The sequence below is a fragment of the Mytilus edulis genome, chromosome 3 (genome assembly GCF_963676685.1).
Source record: "Mytilus edulis chromosome 3, xbMytEdul2.2, whole genome shotgun sequence".
In the NCBI taxonomy this organism is placed as follows: domain Eukaryota; kingdom Metazoa; phylum Mollusca; class Bivalvia; order Mytilida; family Mytilidae; genus Mytilus; species Mytilus edulis.
The window spans coordinates 38024995-38045896 of record NC_092346.1 but is presented as its reverse complement, the minus strand read 5'-3'; the positions used below and the strand labels follow the sequence as shown (position 1 = coordinate 38045896).

Sequence of the window (20902 nt, the reverse complement as noted above, 5' to 3'; positions counted from 1 at the left end):
ATATACCTCCTGTGTGCTACTTTTTGAGTTAAATGAGGTCAAAATTTTGTATATTTGCTCAAAATTCGGATTTGTGGCCGTATTTTTCTTTTCGAAAGAAAGACATAACTTTTTTTTTTTAAAAGATAAACACAAATTGTTTTTTGTTAGATAATTTGTAATTTCTGTATTTTATAAGTATCCTAAAAATTTATGCATTTTTTATTCAGAAATAACTCATATTTATCAAATGGTCATGAATTGAGAAAAAAACGTCATTTTTTGCTGTATATTTATCAAAATTAAAAAAATTGCACTATTTACAGTTTTATAAAATTTGGTCCACATAATCTCCCTGGAAAATGAAACAAAATGTCGTTTTAAAAAATAGGGGTCCATGTACTCGTTTTCAAATTAAATCAGTTTGAATGATAAAAATCAGTCGAAATATGCATCTTTTCCCGATATGTCACAGTTTGACGTCGCGAAAATAACATTTTACGTTAGCAACGTCATTACCTCCCCTGTAACTGTATCGTATGCCCGCATAAAGTTCTGTTCTTTTGTTCAATATTTTTGCTGCATTCAAATAATGATTTCAAAAATCAAAAGGTTGATTTTAATTTTTGCAAGACCTCCAGAAATTCAATAATTCAATACTTTCTATGTAGAAATAGTATAAAATTTCAAAATTTAATCAATAGCATTTTCAACATGTAAATTTTTATTTTTGCAAGACCTCCAGAAATTCAAAACATTATTGTATTAAATTCAATACTTTTCATGTAGAAATAGTATAATATTTTCCATATTTAATCAATAGCTTTTTCAAAATGACAATTTAAATTTTTGCACGACCTCCAGGAATTCAATAATTCAATACTCTCCATGTAGAAATAGTATAATATTTTTGCCAAATGTAATCCAGAGGGTGCTTATGGTTCATTAAGAGGATGACCCCAGGCTGGGTTATCACTTACTACATAATACTTGTGTTTTGGACAGGTTAATTACTTGTCACTGGTACTATGTAGTATCAGTTTGAATATGTACATCAATACACAAGTACAGACAATAAAATAAAAACAATTATGTGTATCAGCCTACTGGTAGGTAATACATTATTTGTCAAACAGATCCTTTCATGCATGAAATTTTATTGAAATATTATCTTGTGAAGTGTCAACAAACTTAACAAAACTTATAGAAATATAATTATTTAGATAGGACCTTATATAAAAACCATTTTAATGAAATTGTCACCTTTAATTACATATCTGATTGATACATACCTGTCAGTCCAGGTAAAGTTATTTACACCTGTACAATTTACCTGACGTTTTAAAAACTTATATTTGACCTACATATATCATTTGCCGGCATTCAGCTTTTGTAGATTTTTTTGGATGTTTTATTAATGAAATTAGTTTGTGTTTAGACAAGTATTTGTACCTGTAAATCATGGAGGAGCAAAGTGCACCTAAACAAGGTAAGGGGGATCTCTCAAGGTGGGGCAATGGTATGTTGTACATATCCTAATTACACACATGTATCAGTACTATATAGAAAGAGGTGGGGATTCAGCAACTAAAACAATGTAATTCTATACTTGTAACACTTATACATAATTATATGCATATAATACGTATAAAAATATAGCAAATGCTTTTTATACAGGAGTAATATTATATATTCAGGAATTTATTGACTTATCTTAAATGCTTAGGATGCATATAGGGTTAAAAGTGAAAGTAGCATCCTTTAATGATGTTAGGATGTCCCACACTTAAGGTTAATTTGTTGCATTCAAACTAGCTTCAGTTAAGGCTTCAGTTTTTGAACGGTTTCCTATTTGGTTAAAAAACATGTCAAGTTAACAAGTTTTCAAATAAATCAAAAGTTCTGATATTGATCTGTTTTGCAATAGGAGGCTGGTTCCAGTTTCCATGTAACAAACATAAAACCTGTAATGGTTTAAAACTCATTTTGGTACCAGTTTAGTAGAACAAATAAGAGGTTAATCTAATCCTTCCTGCAACTGAAACCAGTTATAAAGGGGCAACAAATCACCCTATTAGTTTTCCGTAATTTAGAGTTGATGTTTTGTAGAATATGAATGGTGAGATTTTTCCTGCAGTTATAATAAGAAATTGAATGACAATAACGATTCTATTTCTGTAGCACTACTTCTTTAACATGTTTTTTCCCTGGTGTTATAGAGAAGTTATTATTTTTACCAAGCTAGATTGAAAATATAATTAAAATAAGATAAAGTAAATGCCATTTTAAGTTTTAAAAAGCTGCACCAAGCCTTTGAAATCATTACAATAAATATTCAGAGGAATAGTGGGTAGCTCTAGTTAAACAATGTTGGTTTGTACAATTGTATTGCATTCATATTAATTACATAAGATCAAGATTCAATTATTTTTTCCCACTCATTTAGCATGTTTAAAAGTAATGATTACACAAACAAAAAATCATCCAAATGGCCCTGAAAAGAGCACAAATGTTTTGTATATAATTTACATCCAAATGGCCCTGAAAAGAGCACAAATGTTTTGTATATAATTTACATCCAAATGGCCCTGAAAAGAGCACAAATGTTTTGTATATAATTTACATCCAAATAGCCCTGAAAAGAGCACAAATAATTGTATATAATTTACATGTGTTACTTTTTTATGATCTTTTGTCTGATTGTAGATGGTCTGCTTCGACAGGACCAAGTGGAAGTGTGTGAGCGTGTCACATACCTGGAAAAGAAAGTTCGCGTACAAGAAGACGAAATAGTTTGTCTTAAAAGTGCTGTTGCTGATATCTTACGGAGATTAAATCAAGTAGAGGCAGAAAAAGGTTTGCAAAAATATTAAACAAAATGTGCTCTTTGAAAAAAGAAATGTGAGATTTAAAGGTCTGAAATAAATGTTAAATAAGAATATATAGATTCCATGAAATATTATTTAAACCAGGATGAATGTTGTAGATATCTTACTTCAATTTATCTAGAATAATTCATGCTCTACCCCTTATTCTTCTGTCTTAGTGCAAGTGCATGAACTCTTTATACAATACATGTACAAAGTGCAACTAATCCTGGATTTTGATTATGTGCCATCTTATGATCTGATAGACAGAACCGATCAGCTTGCAGCATAATTTCACTTTCAAAAATTTCTAACAAAAAAGTAAAACGTTTTGTTCAGATAACTTAAGATTATGTTGGGACACAGATTAGATTTACCATTCTGAATTATTTTACTCTGGTAATTTATTTTAAGAATGTAAAAAATGAAAAGTAGGGAAGGTGTCTATGAGTCAGCAATTCAACGACAGGAAATAACCAACTGACAACCAAGTCTTTTAAATCGTATAACTGAAATAAAAGTTATCATTTCCTAAATCAATTTTGACTTTATAGCTTGCACACAACTGAATTCAAAACAAATTTGTTCTGTTTGACTTTGTTCAGATAAACTACAAGATTATCGTTTAAATTTCCTATTTTCATTTGCATTTATACAATAAGACCTTGTTATGTAAATACGAAATCTGAAGAAAATAAGATAAGGCCTTGATTTGATGTTTACCATTATCACAATTCATGAATTAACATAAATATGTTTTCTTTTCTTGTTCACAATAAGAAGTCTATAAATTAAATGTTCTTTATGGCCGAGTTGTGTAGGCTGACAATGGATTTACAGTCATTTAAAATTCCTTGACGTAAGATTAGCTTTGAGTTATTCCTCTTGAACTGATAAAAATCTTAAACCTGTTTATGACGAAAAAAGATTTTTTTTGCTCTGAAAAAAGTGGTTTATATGGTTATTACTTGAAGGACAAAGCTGTAACACACTTTTTATAAAGTTAAATTATGTTATGTTTATTACATATATTTTATATCGATTTTTGAACCAGATGACAATTATTGCAAATATGCCCCATGAGGCATCTTTGCTGATGAGTAAATCAAGTGTCTAGTGCCTGCATATGTGGTTTTCCCTAAATAGTCATCACATTTGATGCCTCATCTGTTATTAACACTTGGAGCATCTTTTTATGAACTATTTATTCTGCAGGCAATATTAAACTCTGACAAAATGTTCCTGGAGTGTTTGCACAATGTTTTTATGGTTCTTCTGCAAAATTGAGCTTGACTGTTTCAGAATTAAAAGGCTTTATTATTTGCAAAAACTTTTAAAATTTTCTGAGTGAAAACCAAATCAATTGTTGCAAAGGTTAAGGTTATTGTTATTTTTGCCGTTTGGCAAACAAAAATAATAAAGAATTAACTTCAAATTAGTTTCAATCTGTGACTGTACCAACCTTCATCAAACAAGAAAATATCCCTACTTTTACAACAGATTTTTTGGAAAATGACGCTTCAGCAGCATTGTTCCGATACCATTGACCAGAACAACAGGAAGTCGATTATTGCCTCCGCCTACCGCACTCAGTTTCATATTTACTATTTTTTTAAAATGAAATTTATAAAGATGGAAGTTATCTATATTGAGAAAATGATGATCACATTTATTAAGAATTTATCATATCCCATCAGAATCACATCCTGACATCTATTTTGGTCTCTTTGACACATTCCTTGTTTTTATTCTCAATTCTAATGTTTGCTACTGGTCATTAAACATGCAACTTCTCCATTATCCATTGTGACAGTATGCATTAGTTTGGTCAGTTATATAATTGTTTTGTGCTTTCAGTCATAAAAAATATGATAGGCAGGTAGACAGATAGAATAATTTTATTTTCACACAGACTATGTACTGAAATTGCCATAGAAAGTAAACATACTTCATAGAAAAATTATTTAAGTTTAGAGATGACAGCTGAATGATACATGTGTCATTGTTTGTAAGAGTCTTAGAATGGAAAAATTCCCCAAAATTGCACACATTAGGTGAATTATTTTTCATAAGAAATCTAAATGTAAGTATGATGCACTAACTTCGGAAATATTGCATGATTTTTATATCAATTTCTAATTTCAGCACAGAACAGCATTCTTCCTACCAAACCAGTATTCAAGTCTTCTACACCTCACAAAACAACCCCTAGAACACCAAGACGAACACCATTAGATAACGTGTATGTTACACCACCAACTAGACATTCAACACCGCCATCCTCGGCAAAGTCAAGAACTCCAATTAAGAAATGGGGCTCAATGACAAACTCAACAGAATTGAATGGATCTCATAATGTCAGGTATGCTTATTATTTATATACTTTGATGGTCTATAAATTACTATAATGGCACAGGGAAAAATTGGAATATAAAAGCAATTTATAAACTTTCTCTTATTGGTAGTTTTAAATTAGTGCCATCTTCATCCTGCTTGAAAAACTGAATAAAGATGTTTGAAAAACTTTTATACTGACATTTGTAAGGAGGAAGCTATGGGAAGATCTGAACACAACATATTACTATGTATGTAATGGAACTTATACAAATATAGTTGGCAATCCCTCAGACAGACCCTAAATGGTTTTGGCTGTTTTGTGTTTGTCCTTTGTTTTAATGCTCCCATACTTATAGATATTCAGCTTTCCTTATAATTGATATAAGGTGTAACTGATGTATTTAATTCATGAAACATTCTTGTATGCAATACACACCCAAATCTCTACAATACATTTATTTACCTTTGAGTTATCACTTTTCATTTATTAATGTAAATGGGAAATTAAGCATGATCGCTGATATAAATTTACCCCTAGGTTACAACTTCATTTTTGTTATTTTGGTTTATTTAGGCAAAAAGATCTTTAGGATATCTCACATTTGAAATTTTATATATATAAAAAAAGTTGCAAATAAGTTTATTTATTATCCTTCGCCTTTATTATTTTCATAAATCATATAAATACTAAATGCACTGTTTGTATAAGATGTATATATATTTAATTGCTGTAAGTTAAATTCCATATGTTTGTTCCTCGTTTATTTGATCAATGATAAATACTTTATAGCCCAGTATATACTATACACATGGGAATTACTAATTTACAGTTGGCATGTATATATAGATGTGTTTTTTTATGTTGTATGTTACAGTTCTCTGAGCTACATGTATTGATTAATTTTTGTCACATTACTGGTCATGTGATCATTCATTCATAACGAATAGAGGTCATGTGACCAAAATCTATATGTTAATTATCTGGGTATTTATTGTGTGAACAGAAAAATGGCTCAACGTAAAAACAAAAAATAGTAAGTCAATATTTATTTTGCCTGATAATTCGTTGTCATGTATAAAAGAATGATAGATTAATTTATTTTAAAATTCTGCTCGAAAAATACATGTACATGCATATTCGTTCTGAAGCTGTTCCAAGTTTATGTATGCTCTAAGCATGCTAACTTGCTATCTTTGTTTGATATATGTAGGTACTGTCCTCTTTTTGCTTTAAATTTGCATATCTAAGGAAGCTTGTATTACTCTTCTGAAATATATATAAGGTTGTAAATTTGTTTCAGTAAAAATACTCCATATTAGTATTTTCTTGTATTAGTAGTAAAGATGTACATATTTTTTATTCAGTTAGAGCTTAAGATGATATATACCTCTAAAGTGGCTGGGGATTCAATGTTTTATTGCTATTATTTGTTTTAAATAGATCAGATGAAATTGAAAGGAAAAAAACTAAAGTTGTAGGAAAATATATTCAATAGTTTTCCTATAAGATAACAAGAAAGTAACGAAGTCATTGTTTGTCAAAGGAAATGACTACAGGTTGAATAAGAAAAAAATAAGTAGGAAGGCAATGCTTTTAACATTTTAAAGTATTTAAGTATCACATTTGTGATATCATTCATTAACCTCAGCTGACGTAATTTTTCATCTTCATCTTGTAAATAAAAAACCATTTTATGAGGTTTATAACTGGATTATTGGAATATGAATAGTAGTAAATGTGGGACAGCAACCCTATGACATAAATTTAAGAAATTTTTGTTGGTTCTCATAATATAATAATATGGAATATAAGCTGCTATTTTTTCATGTCTTACATTCAAATATAGTATTTCTTATTTCTAAAGAAAGAATTTATCTAGATTTTATATGAAAAATAATACTTTTAACTCTAGAGAAAGATTTCTGGCAAAAATTTTCATTAAAAAAGACTGTCAATGGAAAGGTTTAATTAGTACAAAAGTATGTAACAAATATCAATATCGTTACTGTGGAAACCGTTTTATTATGCTACGTTATGTACCTGCATTTCCATAGATTATCCATGGAATTAAACTAATACATTTGTAGTCTGATAAAATTATCATTAATAATTGATAAAGACATGTGTCCTCCATTTGTAAATTAATTGGAATCCCATATAAATCTTTTAGTTAGATTTTAGCCCAGGGTAAAATGGTCTCAAATCATTAGTTTTGATAGTTGGACTTTCAACTAATGATATAATATATAAAGAAGATGTGGTATGATTGCCAATGAGACAACTGTCCACAAGAGACCAAATGACACAGAAATTATGGCCATTATTGTATTTGTAACAACTTTATATACAATGTACTATAACTCTCCGATGAGAAACATGTATATAGTCATGTTGTTTTCAAATGTCCTGCTCAGTGACTGGTATTAAGTCATATTAGCATAAGTATAGTAGCCTTATGGGTCAGAATATTAATTGATCATGGAGAGAAGATAGAATAATAGCTCATTATATGGCTAACCCTTGAGATATTTCTCTCATCAAAAATGTATATTTGATATTTTCGATCGGCTGATTTCACTTACTTTGCGTGGCAACTAGTAAATATTTACAAAACATGTCTAATTAATGGTTCCTTGTCTTTATTGGAAATCTTAAGACTTCAAACAAGAAATTAGTATAAAAAAACATTAATTTAATTTGCTCTCATATGTACATCCTTGAAAATAAATCATAATTGTCTGCAGCCAACAGCAGACGACAGCAGACAGAATCAGACAGCAGCAGATGACATGAAGCAAGGTCGTTAGTTACCTAACTATCCACCACTGCTGTTTACCTTAATGAGCTGAATTCCTGATTTATTGTCTATGAATAAGTAATGTTTCAGTAAAGGTCGAATTATTAAGGGCATGATAAATACTTATACAGCATCTGTAGTGTTAATATCCTATGTAGTCATTTCAAGGTTTATCAGATTCTTCTCCATTATAAATGAACAAAATTAAAACTTAATGAGAAAAAAAAGTATAAAGCTATTAAAAGCGCTGTAAAATTAAGAACTTGTTTAAGATTTGATCATAAATGTCAAACTTTTTTAACCCTTAAAAATTGGATATCTCACCATAGGGAATTTTGTAGTTCTCACAATCTTACTTCTAGCAGTTAAATTATTTAGCTAATACGTCATGTCAGGTAGCTAAGACAGTATATGTTGTATAAACAAACCTTGTTTTGAAATAAATACCAAAAAATTACCATCAGGCAATTTTGATTGGTAAAATTATGATGAAACGGGGAGGAATGAATTTATACCACTTTTTTTTATCTCCTTTAATGGGTTTAAGATCTCCTTGTCAATAGATTTATCTTCTGAGAAAGGTTTCTAATTTTTTAAGAGAAAAAAAAACATTTGTTGGGTACCATGGTACATAGAGAGCTGACAACCTTGTATGTTTTGTTATTGGAAATAACCTGAATAGTATTCAAATTCTGTAAACTATACAGGACAGTAGGTCTAGCGAAGCTAAAGTATAAACTACAAATTTCACCAAAACATGTAATTATTGTGACATTTCCTGTCTGACTTTCATATCAATCAGTGAAAACCTAAAGAAATATATGGTCGCCAAAGAGATAACAAGCCAACAGAGACAAAGTAAAATAGAGAGTAGCAACTATAGATTACAACAATGAGCAAAACTTGTACTGTATAGTAAGCTATAAAAGATTGCAATTTGACAAAATCAAAGATCTGATTCATGACAAAACAATAAACTAATCACAATATTGAGAGTAACCAACTACAACCACTGATTTACAGGCTTCTAACTTGGGACTGGCACATTATATACAGTTTGGAATATTCTGAAATTTCAATGTTTTATTAGCTGAGTAAGGACTATTATTATAAATTAGTATTTTTTTTTAATCTCACTTTTTCTTGACATTATAGACTTACATGTATTTTATATTCGTTTTGTAAACCTTACACAGCCTACAAGATGACAGTGTTGGAATAACTTTCTCCTCAAGACTTTAGTTGCAAAGACATGTATCTTGAGGAATAGTTATATATTGTACATCTGCGTTTATTTTGTATCTGATCTCAAGCTTTGATCAGCTACTGGTTAATGTTGAAAGGGAAGTGAAAAGGAAATGAATCCTTCAGATTGACATTTAATTTACACATCAAACAATATTAAAAATATTTACAGTATTATAGCATGATATAATTGCATAATTTACACATCAATCAGAATATCTGTATTGTTTATAAAGCATGTCGGGCATGTTCTACAGTGTTGTAATCTCTAGCATGTTGGCCTGTTTCATTGTAGACGTAGCGTTTCACAGACCAATCTATTATCACGGAGTCAACAAAAACAAGGGTAACAGGATTTGTATATACCTTTATCTCTAGTAACATGTATTGGCTACTTATATATTATGCTTCCATCTATTTAATTATATTGTAGCTGCTGTTTATTAGCTGATCAGAGCTCGGTTTTGGCATCCATTGCTTTCAAGAATTGCATCATTTATATCTTCATAAGATATTTTAAGATTGGTTTCGTCCAATATTTGGGAATATTTTGTTTTGCATTTTTTTTTCATTTATTATTATGGGATTTGTAGCTGCTGTTTATTAGCCAATCAGAGCTCGGTTTTGTCATCCATTGCTTTCAAGAATTGTATCATTTATAACTTTAAAAGCTAATCTAAGCTTGGTTTGTCCATTGTTTAGGATTTTTTTTCATTTTGTTGTCATTCTATTTATGGGAATTTTATCATTTATAACTACATAAGCTGGTGCATGTTCAGAGTTGTTTTTAATTTGCTTTGAAGATTTATGTATCATTCATTATTACTTATTGGTAGATTATATAAGTAGCTTATCTGTATATCTGGATAATTAGCTTTAGATATATATAAGGATTAATTAATTATTGAAAAAACAAGATCCTTTTCTTGTGTCTTTTGATAATCCTAAAAAGTTAAGAATTGTAAGTGAACTTTTTAATGCAATGTTTCGCTCCCTCTCATTGAATTATTAGAAGCTTTCAGTGTTGTAGTAAAAAAATCATGTACAGAACTCTTTAAAGACTCTTCAATATTTCCTAAATGATTAGTGATTTTCTATCTTATTCTTTGTTTACCCATGTTTCGTATTTAAAAGATCCCCTTCCCCCTTTTTCTTATTGTTGAGAAAGGACATCTAATAATGAAGTGTTGTTTATCTCCTTGTCTGTCTGAGCCCTTCTCACAATAATTTCTGTAATTTCTTCGGTTTTTTAAATTAAATTTTTTTACCTGTCAATTATTTTTAGTTATACCATCTTTTACATCTACTATATAATGACAATAGACTTTTAATTTATTTATTTACTTTCCCTTTACCCGGATCTTTGTTTTTATAAACAAGGACCAAGCTTGATTAACCTTTTGATATTTGTAAACGGCCTCTTAATCTGGTATAGGAATGGCAGTGCAATAATACTTTTAATTTTCCATTCACTTTCTCACTTAAATGTCCAATGAACAAACACAGAATTAATTGTAAGGATTTATAAATCTAGATATTACATAAACAGACGTTATAATATTTTAATTCAAATTGTTACCAGCTGGGTGAAGGTGCAAAATTTTATATTTCTGGGATTTTATTCAAAACAAACAAAATGGAGGTTGGAGTTGTAGAACATGCGATGATGATTTCTTTAGACGCGTAGGTTGATATTATTGTCTTGATTTTAGTTGACCTTCCACTAATATTTCTCATCGTATAATCTTTTAATCTTTCAATACTTTAAAGAATTGTTTATGTCTATGGTTAATCTTTTACTTTCCATGGTATGTAATTTTAATTTTTAATGGTGTATGTGTATTATTATTTTTGATTTGTTTTCAATTATGATTTTCTTTCAAACTTTGAAATTTTTATTTAATGATTTTTGAATATACATGTGAACAATGAAACACAAAAATACACTTGATATATCATCAGAATAGTTGGGTGAATATTTAATAATACAACCTGTTGAAACTTATAACTTTTTTAGTCCAACATTTATTTGGTTTGGACAAGTTTCATTGTAATTAAAGTTTTCTTTCATGTGATTTTCTTTAGAAATGTGCAAAACGTGAAAATATTTGTAGAATTTAATGCGTTGAAAATAAGAATCATGAAAAAACTGGTGCAGTGATGTTTCTTTTTTTAAGAGAAATGCATGGAATAGTGTATTCAGTTTAGCATGTATTTTCCTGAAAATCCTTGATCTTTTCCCCCTTATTTTTGTCCTACAAACCAATTAATATCTATTGTTATTTATGTAGATAAAAACTTTTATTTCCTTAATCAAAAGTTCTTTTCATGTGTATTCTCCTTTGTTTTCTAATTACATTAATTTTTCAGTGTTGTATTTTTTAATATATGTAATATTATAATTGGCTGAGATTTCACCAAAAAAAAATCTGGAAAATAATTAAAAAAAAAGATTTCTTAATTTTCATTTTGAAATGACTCTACCTAATTTCAAAGGGAAGTAATGTCAATAAAAATATGGTAGGATTATTTTGTACATGTTGTAAATCAAGTTATATACTGTGGATTCATTATTATCTGTTGGATACCAATTTTCGTATATTTCATGGGTATATAAGAACCATGAAATTAAAAGTCCAACGAATGACAAATTTCTGATAGGCAGTTATGCAGACCTGTGGAAAAACTCAAAATTTAAATTATCTACAAACATGTAAGTTTTGCTTAATCCACGAAAATAGATTGATCCACAGTATATAGGAGCTGACGGTAGTTAACGTGGAAAAGAAAAATCTGTTAATTAACAGTATTGTTTTCATTTTTTTATGCTTTCAATATATATATAAATGTATTTCTTTTATTTTAATTATTTATCAAAAGCTTCTGTGTGTTATTTGTTTTTTTGTTTTTCATGATCACCAGATTTTAGACATTTTATTTGTTTTAACACAGTGAATTTGTTAGCCAAGTGTTGACAAATCAACCAGAAACGCATGTACTTGAAAAAAAACTACATTATATAATATTAGATCTTGTTTACTTTTATTTTTGCCTATAAATGTCTTTGTTGTCTATGATTTTACAAGTTATTTTTAATTTTATGACACATGTTACATTAATTGATGGTAGATATGTGTTAATATTTGTTATTTATTTTATATTTCAGTTCTAAAGATCCCCAATGGAATTCAGGTAATATATAATAGAGTTCATAAGCAAGTCAATATTATCCGTAATTACAAAAGAATTATCATGGCTTTGTCGTCTGCTCCCATTGGTCTCAACAGTATGGTTTGTCTACAGAAATATGAATAATCAGAATGCAAAGTTGTGGTTTCGTCCCAAAAATTCTTGAAGGTTATTGTGATTTTTCCATTTTCAGAATTTTGCATCATTTTGTCAATTGTTAGAAAAATGCTCAAAATCCAGATTCAAGTACATATAGTGGGTTATTTTTCGCGGTGTGTAAATTTTTGCTTATTTTTTCGCAGATAGAATGAAATCGCGAAAATGAATTCTGCCCAATTTAAAAGGACACGTGCAAAGGTATTGATAAAAGTTTTTAATCCACCAAAATATAAACAGCCCAAATTTTTGGTATACCTTAAACAATGAAAATCACGAAATTTTACACCTACGAAAATGACCTGCTATACAGTAGTATCAGCAAAAGAGAAACGAAAGAAGATTGTGTGCTTTGCTAAAATTTAAGTTGAAATATGGCGTAAATCATCTGATAAGTATGATTGTTAATAGCTCAAAACTAAGTTTTATCAGAAAACACATTTTATGTTCTCTGTTCAAACCATGGGAGTAAATTAAATCCAAAATTTCAAAGGAAAGTTGTTTAAGAAAATTCCAAAGTTTGATCAAATCAGATGAAAAACATATCAGCAAGAAATAAAGAACAGATTTAGAGTGTCTTAGATCTGAAACTATGAAACCTTTTCTTGAATTACATAATTATAAGCTAGCATACAACAAAATAGATTGGCAAGATTTTAAATTTTTAGATAAAAAAAAGAGATATGTCTCTTTTTAGGCAGTATATTTAGAATATTTCTATTTAGAATTCAACAAAAAATATTATTTTAACTGCTCAGTTTTCAGTAAGTAATGGATTGGTTATGGTTTTTCTTTAATGTGTGGTCATTAGCTGAATTTCTGTTTTGTTTTAATTTCTAGTCGTCAACTAAATTTCTGTCGCTTTGGTTGCATAAGTGTGAAGTATTGTTAATCTCTCCTATGTTACTTTTGGATATGATCTGTATAAAAGATATTTGATGAAAAAGCATACAATAAATTAATTTTGTTAGTAATTAATGGGAACAAGATAAGATACCAAGTGGAGTTAATCAAGGAGACAAGATTCCACAGGGAGTAAATAAATGGGACAAGAAACCAAGGGGGATAAGTTAAGGGGCATAAAGAAAGGAAAAAAAATATCAAGGAGAGAAAGTAGAAGGGATAAAAAAGAGCTGTAAATAAAGAGAAAAAAAAAACAAAAGGGGGAATACAGGGGACAAGATTTCAAGGAAAGTAAATAAAGAAGCCAAAAGACTTACAGGAGAAGAAAAACAGTCTACAAAACAATTCCTAAATGTTATAAAACAGAAACAAACGGGAAATAACTACCAATACTAATTCTAATAAAACCTCCTTTTTTGCTGAGATACTAATAACATCTAAGTATAAAGTTGCTTCCTTATTTTGTCAGTAGTCACTAATTTTAAAAAAAACCTTAAATTTTTAATTGTGTGTTGTTCTTTGATATTTTACATAAAATGTTTTTTGATAACAATTTTTTTAGCTCACCTGGCCCAAAGGGCCAAGTGAGCTTTTCTCATCACTTGGCGTCCTGCGTCCGTCGTCGTCGTCGTCCGTCGTCGTCCTGCGTCCGGCGTTAACTTTTACAAAAATCTTCTCCTCTGAAACTACTAGGCCAAATTTAACCAAACTTGGCCACAATCATCATTGGGGTATCTAGTTTAAAAATTGTGTCCGGTGACCCCGCCAACTAACCAAGATGGCCGCCATGGCTATAAATAGAACATAGGGGTAAAATGCAGTTTTTGGCTTATAACTCAAAAACCAAAGCATTTAGGGCAAATCTGACATGGGGTAATATTGTTAATCAGGTTAAGATCTATCTGCCCTGAAATTTTCAGATGAATCTGACATTCCGTTGTTAGGTTGCTGCCCCTGAATTGGTAATTTTAAGGAAATTTTGTTGTTTTTGGTTATTATCTTGAATATTATTTCAGATAGAGATAAACTGTAAAAGGCAATAATGTTCAGCAAAGTAAGATCTACAAATAAGTCAACATGACCAAAATGATCAGTTGACCACTTTAGGAGTTATTGCCCTTTATAGTCAATTTTTAACCATTTTTCGTAAATCTTAGTAATCTTTTAGAAAAATCTTCTTCTCTGAAACTGCTGGGCCAAATTATTTGAAACTTGGCCACAATCATCATTGGGGTATCTAGTTTAAAAATTGTGTCCGGTGACCCCGCCAACTAACCGAGATGACCGCCATGGCTATAAATAGAACATAGGGGTAAAATGCAGTTTTTGGCTTATAACTCAAAAACCAAAGCATTTAGAGCAAATCTGACATGGGTAAAATTGTTAATCAGGTGAAGATCTATCTGCCCTGAAATTTTCAGATGAATTGGACAACCTGTTTTTGGGTTGCGGCCCCTGAATTGGTAATTTTAAGGAAATTTTGCTGTTTTTGGTTATTATATTGAATATTATTATAGATATAGGTAAACTGTAAACAGCAATAATGTTCAGCAAGGTCAGATTTACAAATAAGTCAGCATGACCAAAATGGTCAGTTGACCTCTTTAGGAGTTATTGCCCTTTAAAGTCAATTTTTAACCATTTTTCGTAAATTTTATATATCTTTTACTAAAATCTTCTTCTCTGAAACTGCTGTGCCAAATTGATTCAAACTATGCCACAATCATCTTTGGGGTTTCTTGTTTAAAAAATGTGTCCGGTGACCTGGCCATCAAACCAAGATGGCTGCCACGGCTAAAAATAGAACATAGGGGTAAAATGCAGTTTTTGGCTTATAACTCAAAAACCAAATAATTTAGAGAAAATCTGACATGAAGTAAAATTGTTAATCAGGTGAAGATCTATCTGCCCTGAAATTTTTAGATGAATTGGACAACCTGTTTTTGGGTTGCGGCCCCTGAATTGGTAATTTTAGGGAAATTTTGCTGTTTTTGGTTATTATATTGAATATTATTATAAATATAGGTAAACTGTAAACAGCAATAATGTTCAGCAAAGTAAGATCTACAAATAAGTCAACATGAACGAAATGGTCAATTGACCCCTGTAGGAGTTATTGACCTTTGTAGTCAATTTTCAATCTGCTTCCTTTGTTTAATATTCACATAGACCAAGGTGAGCGACACAGGCTCTTTAGAGCCTCTAGTTTTATGTATTTTAATTTTGAATAATTTGAAAAAAGTAGACCAAATTAGGTACTCTTTACTGCATTTATACTTCCTTGTTCAATATGTATATATGGTATAAAATTTCGAGGACTTGAGATTTCTTGAAGAGAAGTTTTAATCAAGTAGGGACATAATTATTATTGAATCCTGCAACATTAAAAGCTTTTTAGCTCACCTGGCCCGAAGGGCCAAGTGAGCTTTTCTCATCACTTGGCGTCCGGCGTCCGGCGTCCGTCGTCCGTCGTTGTCGTCGTCCGTCGTTAACTTTTACAAAAATCTTCTCCTCTGAAACTACTGGACCAAATTTAACCAAACTTGGCCACAATCATCATTGGGGTATCTAGTTTAAAAATTGTGTCCGGTGACCCGCCCAACCAACCAAGATGGCCGCCATGGCTAAAAATAGAACATAGGGGTAAAATGCAGTTTTTGGCTTATAACTCAAAAACCAAAGCATTTAGAGCAAATCTGACATGTAGTAAAATTGTTTATCAGGTCAAGATCTATCTGCCCTGAAATTTTGAGATGAATCGGACAACCCGTTGATAGGTTGCTGCCCCTGAATTGGTAATTTTGAGAAAATTTTGCTGTTTTTGGTTATTATCTTGAATATTATTATAGATAGAGATAAACTGTGAACAACAAAAATGTTCAACAAAGTAAGATCTACAAATAAGTCAACATGACCAAAATAGTCTGTTGACCCCTTTAGAAGTTATTGCCCTTTATAGTCAATTTTTAACCATTTTTCGTAAATCTTAATTATCTTTTACAAAAATCTTCTCCTCTGAAACTACTGGACCAAATTAAACAAAACTTGGCCACAATCATCATTGGGGTATCTAGTTTAAAAATTGTGTCCGGTGATCCGGCCAACCAACCAAGATGGCCGCCATGGCTAAAAATAGAACATAGGGGTAAAATGCAGTTTTTGGCTTATCACTCAAAAACCGAAGCATTTAGAGCAAATCTGACATGTAGTAAAATTGTTTATCAGGTCAAGATCTATCTGCCCTGAAATTTTGAGATGAATCGGACAACTCGTTGATAGGTTGCTGCCCCTGAATTGGTAATTTTAAGGAAATTTTGCTGTTTTTGATTATTATCTTGAATATTATTATAGATAGAGATAAACTGTAAACAGCAAAAATGTTCAGCTAAGTAAGATCTACAAATAAGTCAACATGACCAAAATGGTCTGTTGACCCCTTTAGGAGTTATTGCCCTTTATAGTCAATTTTTAACCATTTTTCGTAAATCTTAGTGATCTTTTACAAAAATCTTCTCCTCTGAAACTACTGGACCAAATTAAACCAAACTTGGCCACAATCATCATTGGGGTATCTAGTTTAAAAATTGTGTCCGGTGACCCGGCCAACCAATCAAGATGGCCGCCATGGCTAAAAATAGAACATAGGGGTAAAATGCAGTTTTTGGCTTATCACTCAAAAACCAAAGCATTTAGAGCAAATCTGACATGTGGTAGAATTGCTTATCAGGTCAAGATCTATCTGCAACAACAAAAGAAAGAGAGTTTTTAACGACCTCAGCTGGCTATACAACCCTTGCACAATCAACTGAATTTTGCAGAAATCATTAATAGGATAGATTGCCCTTATATGATAATTTTTTATTACCTTTTTGGTTTTTTTGGCAAAGTGGGGGGGGGGGGGGGGGGGGGTTGCGCAACAACAAAACTACTTCACAACTTTCTCATTACTTTGCATTTCTTGTTAGATAAATTTTACAAAAATTCTCCCCTGAAACAACTGTTGAATTTAAACAAACTTGGTTTAAATCACCACTAGGATATCCAGGGACCACTGTGTATGATGACCCTGCCTGCCCACATGGCTGAAATTAAACATAGGTTTCAAATGCACTTTTTAGTATTATATCTCTGAAACTAAACGACAGTACAACAGTTGCATTTATCATGCAACAATTGTAAATAAAAATATCAGGTGAGCGACACAGGGTCCTTGGACCCTCTAGTTTCATTTCCTATTAAAATGTATGAAATATTTGCCACTTAACAAAGTAATTGAAAATCAATCAGTATGTTAGGCATTTGCTTTAATACAGTGTGTTGTTTGGTCTAATCTTTTGCTTTACATTTCTATCTTATATTTGTTTTCATTGTTTTGATAGGTAATCATTTGATAATGACAAATTCTTGCTTGGCCTCCAGTGGCAAATATTTCATTTGAGTTAGGTGGAGAACATGTTAATGTGATTTGACTAAGAATCCTATGTAAGACTTAACCTACAAACTAAGTTAAATTTTAAATGTGTTACTTCACAAGGTATCAGCCTTCAAGAACACATGTTACCTTATTAGGAGACATTATTCTGATTTGACAGTCCTTTGCATATTCCCTCTAAATACTGTAGGGGTCTTCTGTAGCCAAATGTCTAAGTATTATGACTAGCCAGTCAACACTGAGGTTGTGAGTTTGAATCACACTAGTGTGGTTGCACTAGACTCAATCTTAATTGACTAGGATTGTCAGTTTTCCTATCAAAAGTTGGTGGTTTTCCCCAGGCACCCCAACCTCCTCCACCAATAAAAACTGAGAGTCACAAAATAGCCCAAAAGCTGTGCTTAATGGTGGCGTCTAAATTCAATAAATCAAAGTCAAAGTCAAAAGAATTTTTGGAAAGTTTGCTATAGCTTGCTATTGCTACTTTCCTTAGGCGTCGGTCTCAAACTTCCGGTTGACAGATTATCGCAATATATTCTGCTCCGAGATAGTGTAGTACTAGTGTTTGAGTTTTGATTCTTGGAAGATTCTTTTAAAATTTTGAGTAACTACTGTTTTGACTGAAAAGATTACAGCTTGAATAAAAAGAAATGAATATTCACTGACGATTCAGATGAATTGAACTTCATTTTAAAAAAATGAGTATTACAAACACTACTTCGCGGATCTGCCATTCGCTGTAGAGAAAATCACAAGAAATCTACGCAAGATTGCGTTTTCATTCATTCATGAATATTTCATGAATGAACATTTCCCCGCTCTACTTTTACCTGTTTACTATATGTACGTATGTAAACGTGGTAAAATCCAGAGTGTATCGAAAGAATCGGGAATGACTGATTAAAATGCGAGAACAAGTTGACATTTTGACCAAGCCGTCGGATAATTGAAAAGTGATAATGGTTTTTTTAAACAAAACACAGGTGAAAGAATATAAAATACTCGATAATTATATTATATGTCTAACGTCTCACGCCAAGGTTGAGTAAAGGTAAAAATGACCGGCTTTAATAAAAAAAAAAAAAAAAAAAAATGCATTGTTTTTGTCTAAACATCGATCGGAAGATTTTGATGCCAAAAATCATTTGAAAACTTAATTCAGTTATTTAAATACTAATTGTTTCACATTCCAAAGTGGATATAAGGAACTTTACTCGTTCAGCATGCTCAAGTGGATCAAACTGACAGCAGAAAAACATTGACCCAACGTCAGTTCTTCTTCACGGTCTTCTTCCAATAATTTACATCATACCACATCTGGTGTATTATTGTAAATTCGTATCATATAGCATCTGTATTAAAAGCAACCGAGTCAGCATCCACTTCTTCGAATATTATAGCTCAGGGAATCAAGACAAGTTCTATAGAAATGATTATAAGGTTCGTGATGTGTACCCTTTGGCTAAAATGGCTGCATTTTCACCTCAAAATTTAGATAGATTACAGACAAACAGCGGCCTGTGCATCTGGAAAAGTTTTAAGGCATACCATGCCCTATATTAATAGATTTCAATTGCTTTGTCACCCAAACACAGAGGCAATGATTACCGTAATATATCAAATGAATGGCTTAAAACAAAAATTCTCAAATGTTCTTAACTCATAAGACAATGCTTATTTTCACAACAGTAACTAAATGTGTTACAGGTTATAAGCACCTCTATGAATCTAGTGTAATTCATACTGCTGTTGTTATGCTCCCACCGTATTGAGTTTTATCCTTGTTCTGCTGTAAGTATGTATGTCCTTCCCTTACTTGTACGTACATGTACCTCCGTACATCCAAAAATTCGTTTCTGTTCTCTTACTTTAGTTTGCCTGAACCAAATTGTATGAAACTTATACGCAATGCTTATAACCACAATTCACAAGTCAAGTTTGAATTTTAGTTGCGTCACTTACCATTCTAGCATTTTATGCTACTTTACAAAAAGGAAAGTTGCTTGAAATTTTAGTTTTTGTTCTCTAACTTTAGTTTGTCTTAACCAAATGCTATGAATCGTATACACAATGCTCATTACCACAAACACTGATCAAGTTTGAATTTTGGTGGCGATAGTTATACCATTTTAGAGTTATGCCCCTTTACATATGTAAAAAATTGCTGACTATTTTCGTTTTAGTTATCTAACTTCATTTCGCTCAACCAAATGTTATGAAATTTATACAGTGTTAATACTTTTAATAATAAAACAAAGATCAATCTTGAATTTTGGTGGAGTAATTTTTACTGCTCTAGGGTTTAGCCTCGTTACAAATGGAACCAGATGCTCCGCTGGGCACATCTTTATACGACCACAGAGGTCGAAACCCTGAACAGTTGGGGCAAGTATGGACACAACATTCAAGCTTGATATAGCTCTGAATTTGGATTGCGATCAAATTTTTGACATAATATATAGGTTTCTGACACAAAACAAATGTCAAGATCTAACAAATCTATTGCGCAATACAGTATACTGTGTAATTAGAATGTATACACAATGCTTATTACCCCATAACTCAGATCAAGTACACATTTTGGTAGCGTCATGCACATTTACAGTTCTTGAGTTGTGACCCTTTATAAAATTAATGCTAGCGGGGGCATCATTTGTGTCCGATGGACACGTTCCCTATTTTAGATAAAAGCCTTTAATATAAATTCACTTTCATTACATTTGTATTGATTTAAGTTACTGTAACTGTCTTATTTATAAAAAAAAGGATGTGGTATTTTTTGTAAAGAATCAATGCTATCAAAAAGAGTTCAAAGGAGGAAAATGTATTAATAACTATAGGTCACCATATGCTCGTCAATAATGAGAAATATCTGTACCATATACATGCAGAAAGCTATAAAAGGCCCCGATAGGAAACATGTGGAGCAATTCAAACAAAAAAACTTACGTGTTAATTTACTAAAAACAAATATGAAGGATCTAAACCAATAGAAA

At 31.0% G+C, this 20902-nt stretch overlaps 1 protein-coding gene across 20 annotated transcripts in view; it reads left to right on the top strand.

The window, feature by feature from the left end:
• The window catches only part of LOC139516422 (echinoderm microtubule-associated protein-like 2), a 64282-nt gene that overhangs the window by 10101 nt on the left and 33279 nt on the right, over positions 1-20902 (top strand). For 4 of the 20 annotated variants that reach the window (XM_071306510.1, XM_071306508.1, XM_071306521.1 and 1 more), the window contains exons 2-5: positions 2686-2835; positions 4992-5208; positions 9522-9572; positions 12393-12418. In XM_071306510.1, the coding sequence (XP_071162611.1) occupies positions 2686-2835; positions 4992-5208; positions 9522-9572; positions 12393-12418 (444 nt within the window). Of the gene's footprint in view, positions 1-1417; positions 1469-2685; positions 2836-4991; positions 5209-6187; positions 6218-9521; positions 9573-10795; positions 10910-12392; positions 12419-20902 lie in introns of those variants that run through there. The other 16 variants (XM_071306520.1, XM_071306514.1, XM_071306515.1 and 13 more) reach the window with 6 other exon arrangements.